This window comes from Sander lucioperca, chromosome 1, assembly GCF_008315115.2.
Source record: "Sander lucioperca isolate FBNREF2018 chromosome 1, SLUC_FBN_1.2, whole genome shotgun sequence".
NCBI lineage: Eukaryota > Metazoa > Chordata > Actinopteri > Perciformes > Percidae > Sander > Sander lucioperca.
Window position 1 is genome coordinate 11,460,171 of NC_050173.1, and position 8,675 is coordinate 11,468,845.

General features: G+C 37.9%; 1 protein-coding gene across 1 annotated transcript; it reads right to left on the bottom strand.

Annotated features, from left to right (window-relative positions):
• Positions 1 to 646: 646 nt before the first annotated feature.
• On the bottom strand, positions 647 to 8,285 carry ak3 (adenylate kinase 3). The gene is made up of 5 exons (XM_031277826.2): positions 7,710 to 8,285; positions 5,710 to 5,829; positions 5,332 to 5,504; positions 2,386 to 2,504; positions 647 to 1,623 (listed from the first exon to the last, which is right to left on the bottom strand). The coding sequence occupies exons 1-5, from the start codon at positions 7,855 to 7,857 to the stop codon at positions 1,512 to 1,514; spliced, it is 672 nt and encodes a 223-aa protein (XP_031133686.1). The 5' UTR covers positions 7,858 to 8,285; the 3' UTR covers positions 647 to 1,511.
• Between the last annotated feature and the right edge of the window lie 390 nt (positions 8,286 to 8,675).

Sequence of the window (8,675 nt, forward strand, 5' to 3'; positions counted from 1 at the left end):
TAAATAGGCTTAATGCCACAGTTGTAAGTTGTCTACGAACAGGAGATATGCTTTTAGAAATGCACACAGTACAATTCAGGAAACATTCACTGCATAAATTAAGCTACAGTAGGCTACATTTGTAAGGCAAGCTAGCATTTATGTGGCTATTAACATGGTGAAACATTCTTCAGATTTAAATGCAAAGCAGAACTGTGGATCAACCTTAAATACTGTGATATCTTCAAACAAGATGATAGCCCTGTGCAAACTGTGCTTTGAATGTTTTAAGTTATACATTTGTAATTCAGTTTTTAGTTGTCAAGTCACATCACATGGGAAATATCAGTATACATTTATAGACTTGGTCATTGTAGAAGAAAATGAATTACCTAACAGTTTTAGTCTTATTTTATCTTTATATCCTCTTTCCTACTCACTGATTAACTCTGAACAACAAACTTTAGTGTCTTATGTGTTAATGAAGTCGGTCTGCCTTTTGTATAGCTTGTTAAAACAATGCATTGTTCTTGGGTCACTGTTGGTGAGACCTTTTGTTAAAGGGCCGGAGCCAAACTCCAGCGGGTTCACAGTCCATTCAAATTAAGGACCATCTAAACCAGCTCCAGTGGAGTTAATTCCTTGTTTAAACAAAGGACTGCTTATCAGTAGTTTGAGCAGACAGTGTTGGGTCTATGCAAATCTACTCAGATAGTTTTGTGAGTCAATGCCTTCTCAGCTTTTGTTATTCTGTTGCTTTCTGTAACTTTTGTATAAAACCCTGACCAGAAAACTCATTCTGGTCAGAGAGAATCTTACAGCTTCTTGTGAGCTTCTGTCTCCACTGTGCAGTGAATAAAACTCATCTGAACCAGCCACTGAATTGGACCTGAGAGAACTTTTTCTTTTACAATCTTAACATGGATTGCCTATAAAACAATGTGGATTTCAGAGGCAACACAATTAAGACTTAAGGTGGTTAAAAGAAGCTGCTACACAATGTTTAATTAAAAATATTCAATATTCAAGTGTGGTTCATAAATCATTCAATCTGTGGTCCATATTCATAAAACATATTTACAAACTAAATTCACTGAGCTACCTGTTACATTCCAAAAGCAGCAAAAGGCACTTGAGTGCAAAAGTTAATATACAGTCATTTGTAGAACATGGCACAATTCCCTTTAGTAATTGTTATAAAGGATTTCTAACGGAGAAAACAGAAAAATCTCTCATTTGTTTTCAGTGTCGTTTTTGTAACTTTTGTAATTTTTTTGAAATTTACAATTTCTTGTAAACGTTACCTTAAGATTAGATTCAGTAACGTCTACTGGCTTCATAAAGGCACATTATTAAATAAAGAGACAATCTGTGGAAATGCTAAGGATTAATGTTAAGGATTTTATGCACACATCCTGAGAGTTTCCCAACCTAACTTGAGAGACACTGTGGAGTTTTTCCAACAATATCTGCAGTCTTACGGAGTGGTTTATGCCGGTAAACTTTAACCCTTCTTGCTCTGTTCAGGCTTTCTATGCAACTTGCTGTTTAACGGAGGAAAGTTTTCTGTGAAGGAAAGCCTCGACGTGCGGCCAAATCTTGTTGGTTTCAGTCCCAGAGAAGATCTGTAGTACACCTTTACTCCTGCAAGGAAAAAGAAACACAGAAATCTTTTTTTTTTTTTTTTTTTACAGTTACTATGTAAACTGCTATTCCGACACAGCAATTAGAAAAATATGTGCATCACTTCATCAGTTTTTTAATGTACAGAGAACTGTGACTACTAGCTATATATTTGCTGTACAGCAAATAAAACATATTAAAACAGCTATCAAAGTAATTTTTCATCCTCTAAAGTGAACACTCTGTCCACTTCTATTCCCAGTCTGTACTTGTTTGTACTTCCTTTAAATGATAAACCGCTTCACAAACTAGCTAGCTAGCTAAACACATCCCTGGGGTTTGAGGGAACACACAGTAATGTTTTACTGCCTAATTAGTCCAGAAATAGAAACTACGATGCATGTACTTGCAAACTGGGTCCACAGCCTCACAAGTCTAGTATTTGTACTTTGGGGATTTTTTTCTTGGATTTTATTGATACTGGTAAAGATAATATATTTTTAAATGTTTTTTATATTCATTTAATAGCAGTGTGTCATTTTGAAATGTGTCTCTTACACAATTTTTTGTCATGCGAGCAACTGTGAGGAATGTGTAGGGAGGACTTAAGGTGGTTCATTTCTGTGGAGTACACTTCAGTGAGATATTGCGCTGTAATGCAGTCAAACATCTGCCCATTTTTCCTCATGGTCTCTTTGTAGGGCTGCAAAATAACTGTAACGTAACAGTAATAAGCACCTCTACATATACATAGGTGGAAGTATTTTGATTCATGTGTACTACCTGTAATACTCTAAGACAGGCTCTGTCTGGGTTTCATAGGCCTTCAGTCTCCGTGTGACTGTCTCTGGTGTGTCATCGTCCCTCTGGACAAGAGGCTCCCCTGTCACATCATCCAAACCCTGGAGAAAACACATAAACACGTTGTTGCCGACTTAATTTGTTAAAAACTACAACTCTGCAACATACTGTAATAGTACTTTTAAATGCATGTTTTCGGCAAGCTGCAAATGGAGGTTTTTTTTGTCATTCCTGCTGTATAATAATAGCAATTATCATATTATACATGTTTACCAAAAAAAATGTGAGAAGAGACAGAGTTGCTTAAGAAATGCTTGAGGCACTGTAACTTCCAGCTATTGTACTAGTCAATAACCGTAGGATTTTTCCAGCCCAAACCCAGATACTGCACAGGAATTGGAATGTAAACACTGCTCAAGAAAAAGCCACTTGCTAAAAGGAGCCACGATGCTGATAATAGCAAAGCTGAATAATGTTGAAAGACATTATGTGGGCAGACTTAGTAATAACACCATTTCTTGCATTTCAACTCTGTGTGACATGGCATCTCTATGTTGCCATTGTATACATGCAGTGTTTAAACATAAGCCAGAATAGCGCATTGATCATTTCCCTAATAATGATCTCAAACAGAAACAGTAGCAGAAAGTATGACAACGTTATATCTTTTACAGTATGTTGACCAAAACTACAGGCCTGTGTTTTACAGCAGACATTTTGACTTGTCACAGTAGGAAAAGCACAGGTGTTACTAATAACATTAACGATGACTCGGTTCTATTCAAGTTAAGTCAGGACAGTGTAACAGTGAGCCAGCATTTACAATACAGGGACACTGAAACTGAATCAGCTAAATGGAATTCAGCCATCATCAATGCTATTATTTCCACCTGGGACATGTTACGGAGAAAGGTCTTCATCTCATCTCTAAGTGGATTTCTGTCTTCTATATCATTTTTTGACACCACATGGGTGACAAGCTTACGAGCTGATGTTTACCAGGTAATGTTTGACATGTTCATCATTTGAATTAAATTTAGCACGCTAACATTTGCTAATAAACACTAAACACAAAGTACCACTGAGGCTGATGGGAATGTCATTAGTTTTGCAGGTGTTTGGTCATAAATCAAAGTATTGGACAAATAAAGAGTTTGACTTGGTAGTGCTCGAGGAAACGTCAGTAGGTTTCACCATCTGGGGAACATGAATGTCTTCACAAAACTTCATGGAAATCCATTCAATATTTGTTGGGCCGACCAACCAACAGACAAACATTGCCATCTCTGGAGACGCTAGCATGACTAAAATTCAGCAGCAGGTGTTTTGAACTGACTGAGTTAGACTAGAAGGAAAATTGAAAGTCTGCGTGTCTAAATATCTTGCTACTATCTCAAGACAATCCAAACAGAAACCTGCACCACATGGAAATGGTGTGAGGAACATTCATGTTATGACCAGCTACAATCCTTCATCGTTTCAGTCTACCCTCTTGTATATTACAGCAGGAGATGCTGTTATGAAACATGCATAGACAGTTTCAGGAATTTGACAGTGTTTTCAGTTTACTCAGGGAGCTTGCACAGTCCCTAAAGAGCACTTCTTGGTTGCAAGGGAACATCATGAATGTGCTGTCCCAAAAGATCTGCATGAAATGAATGATTCACATTTGCAACACCTGAATTCAAGTTGTTCTGAAAGCTTATGTCAGAGCTCTGGCACAAGATGTTACTGATGAAATTAACTCTGTGTTCACTATTAGTTTTCAAAGGTGAAGGTAAAGAACTAAAAGAAAGAAGAAATACTGGCATTTTAAACCCTTAATCTGATTGGTTCTATTCCATTTTTTGTGAATGTAACACGTTTCTCTTACATTCTTCTCTCTCAAACAGGACTGTGGAGAGTAGACTGAAGCCAATGATTAACTATGAATGTGTTACTCCTCCAGACTGTGCAGGAAATCTAGCAGAAAACATGCTGCAAATCACTGCCACAGAAAGAACACGTACACTACAGGCGCATTAGCTATGAATCATCCATCAGTTTCACAGAAACAGGCGCTCAAAAACTTTGTCAACCTAACTGTATGTTATAGGCTAAATGTATATATAATATATAATACTTACTGATAGACCAATCAATTGAGCCAATCAAGGGAGATATTAGCTTCATTAGTTATGTTCTAATAAATGTAAAAAATAATGTTGGAAGGTTAAAAGCAATATGTAAAAGGACAAAAAGTCTGCAAAAGAGAACTTGGTAATGTCGATGCCAGATACTGTTTTCTACATAAAGTACTTGCCTGCGTCAGAGAGCTCTGTCTGTAGTCATGGAAACAGGATGCAGCATGCATAAAAATGATGCTGATAAAAATAACTTCAGTAAAAATGATTTTACCTGAGATACATCTTCAAAAAACGTATGTAGGAAAACAGTCAGAAACCGGAGTTCCAATATCATGCATAAAAATGAAACAATTCTATTGTTTCTGTACTGATAATAGGGCTGAGCGATATAGAGAAAATCAAATATCACAATATTTTTGACCAAATACCTCGATATCGATACCGCAACAATATTGTAGTGTTGACTATTGGTGCTTTCACAAAATATTTACACAATGAGATTTTAGATAAATAATAATCAGTAATGTGGATATAATGACTAAGTGGGTAAAGGAAAATAATACAACAGTTACAGCAGTCTGGTGTGTTAAGAAAATGTCATCACTCTACTGTAATGCAGCCTTTAAAACCAGGAAAAGACAACACTTATGCCATATTACGATATCCAAAATCTAAGACGATATCTAGTATCATATCACGATATCGATATAATATCGATATATTGCCCAGCTCTAACTGATAATGTCTGAAAAACAGAAACGTAAACAAGAAAGGAGTAATAGGTGAGAGGAGATGTATTTACGAGAACTTTAGGAGGGTTGAAATCTATGTTGTAGACTCTGCCGCTGGAAAGGTGAGTCCAGCGTGAGGTGAGTCTCTGTTTGATCGTGTGGAAAGGTACATTGAGGTTGATGACTGTATCCACACTGTAGGCGTCATCCAGAGCCTCAGCCTGGAATGCTGTACGAGGGAAACCTGGTAGAGACGGATGGACAGACGAAGGTACAGGAAAGAAGGAAGGATGTTTAAAATAACTATACCACGATTTGAACTTAATAGCATAAGAAATACATTTAAAAGATCATGAATTATCTTACAATTGTATTAAGATCTTTAACAAACAATGCTGATAATACTTTTTGGCTAACAATCGTTTCCCAGGAGAAGTTAGTGGCCCTACCATCAAGCAGCCAGCTGTTCTGGCCCATTGCTCTCAGGTCACTCAGGATGAGACGACACATGACGTCATCAGGTACCAGCTGACCCTGATCAATACAGGACTTCATCAACAGACCGAGTTCTGACACACACACACACACACACACACACACACACACACACACACACACAGAGAAAAAGAGACGGGGGATGCTGTTTATAACAATGTCTATAACACTCTCTTGACTTTATAAAGGCTACTTGAACCACAGCATAAAATATGAATTATACCTGCTTACCAAACACATCAATGACATCAATTTTCTCCAGTAAAAAATAAATAGCCTAAGCGTTTGTATGTTTGCAGCCATTTCCACCTTCAACGCTTCCACCCTGACAGTTTTTGCAAAGGGTCCATCATTGTAAATACATCCTGTAGCCAATAATTATATAACACCACAGAACTGTTGTCGGGGGAAAATAACCAAACATATAATATGTCATGCTGAATTACAGAGAACTGCACAAAAAAATCTTACCAGTTTCCATTTGATACATCAGTGCAGTTTTGGCATTGTGGGTCTGAATACAACTTAATATATAACTTAACAACATTGTTCTGCTATAAAGCTACCTAATGGAAATTTTTACATGATAATCCGCATGAGAATTTCTTTTTTTCTATCACTTCCACTTTAAGAAGAAAGCAGGAAGCTGAAGAAAGGAATTTGCTGACAAGCCTTGCAGAAATGACCTGAATGTGCTGAATACTGCTGTGATGTTACCATAAGAAAAAAAGAAAAGGGTAAAATTGACAGTAAAATACATATGACAATATGTGATAAATTATTACAGTAACAACCGCTATTCTACAGTATGTTGATGTGACTAAATGAGTTGCTGTTTTCTCTGATATAACAAATGTAATACATGAAGATGGCACACCAGTATGCTTTGGACCTGCACCCTGAACCCAGAACAAGTTCTCTAGAAAGCAAAGTTGTTGCATGGTTACCAGTTTAGCAAAGTTAGTAATTGCAACTTAAGGAGGATTTTGCTACTGATAAGTGTCAATGTAATGCGTTATACATCCAAACAGACATTGTTAATGTTCAGTATGTCTTGTGAGAAGGTTTGAGAGGCGGTCTCAGGAATCTTAAGGTCACTGGTTCAGATCCATGGACTGTTTGGGCATATTCGAGCTGGGGAAGTCAAAAAGAACTGCTTTGACTGCTCAGCTGTCGACAATACAAGCATTTGGTTCAACTGTGGAGCTTGAAAATGTCTACATGTGTACAGTAGGCCTATGTAAGTATAACAGAGGGGGGAGCATGTGTGCATAATTTAAGGTTTAAGTTTGATTGTAATGCACAACAGTCATTGCGGGAGACCTAACTATCCACTTTAACCTTGCATTACTTCGACCCTCTGTCAAACAGCAGTCAAACACTCTTCATCTGTAGGCCCTCCTCTAAAGGAACAAAGGTGCAGCCTTCCTTATCTTTACACCTCTCCTTATTATATCCAAGGTGATATTGAGAAGTAGGTAATGTTGAGTTCAAGTGTTTCCAGTATAAACATAAAACAGCACGCTCCATAACCCTGAAAACCAACTGACTTTGGCTAAAAAGAACACCGATTATTCCATTCAACCTCGGTGGTATGTCAGCCAGATAAGAAATCAAACTGGTATAGGAGTGGTGCTCTTATCACAGCAGTCCAGAAAACAAACTTCAATGAGAGTATTTTTTACACGACAGTATAACTTCCTGTAGTGTTCTTGTTTGTGTGTAATAATAATCTGCTTATGTTTTCAGCACGATAATAAAATGTGTAGTTGTTTTTCTAACAGTGATAACGTCCAGAAAACAAAAATGTCTAAGGTCTCTTTTTGTTAAACAGACCACACCTGAAATAATCTTGTTGCAGGCTCTTGGCTTCTAAAAACATGTCGACATAGATTTCAGTTAAGATCACATCTGCCTTGGTATGTGTGTGAGCTATAGGACGTCACTATCTTACCGGTTTTGGCGTTGATGTTGGCTCTCAAAATGTCCCCACTAGAAATGTGTTTCAGTCCAAAAGTTTTAGTTATGCGCGCAGACACTGTTCCTTTCCCCGACCCCGGAGGTCCCATAATGACAGCCCGAAAAATCCTCTGAAGAACCATCTCTGGACGATTATTTGTTCAAACTGAGATTTTAATCCTTCACATGAAACCCTCTCTGGATGCTCAGACGAGACTCGGACACGTATACTTTCTTAAGAAGTGCGCGACCAGGAGTAGGCGCGTCTTTATGCAGCCAGTCGAGACTCTCACTGGACCTTGCCTTGTATTTCCCTGCAGAAACACAACGAGGAGGAGGAGGAGGAAGAAGAAGATGAGCAGCCAGCACAGTGGCAGCGGGGCCAAAAGGAGAATACACCTCCCTGATAATGCACTAGCGAAATTAGCTTTTCTCTGGCGTGTTGACGAACTTCCTCGTCCATATCACCGTTTACGGTTTACTGGAGATGTACTGTATACATTGTATAACACGGTTATGTAATTGATCTACGAAGTGAAAAAGCTTGTTGGCAAGGTTTCGGTGATTAATCCCTTCCCAGCCTAGATTCTCTCAGCGGACAGAGCTGCAGATTGGCAGGCAGGCTGGGTTGAACAACAACCAATCTGCACTCTCTTTTCAGCTTCTAAAACAAGAGTTTTTTTAAAGGAATGAAATACTGTTTGAAGACATTACTGATTAAATAGCACATTCAGAAAACGTCTGTGGGGTTAGATTTAATCATTGTGTATTTAAATATGGTTTAAATTCACTTCATTGTATGCGAACACTATATTGAAGAAAGATAAAAGACAGTCCTTACAGATAAGCTAGTGGTAACCTATTTGTTTACATTTTTATTACGTTTTGTGCCTTTAAGACGCAAAGATATTATTAAGCCACGCCCACTGTGCTTGTAATAAATGGCTATCTGACGCCACCT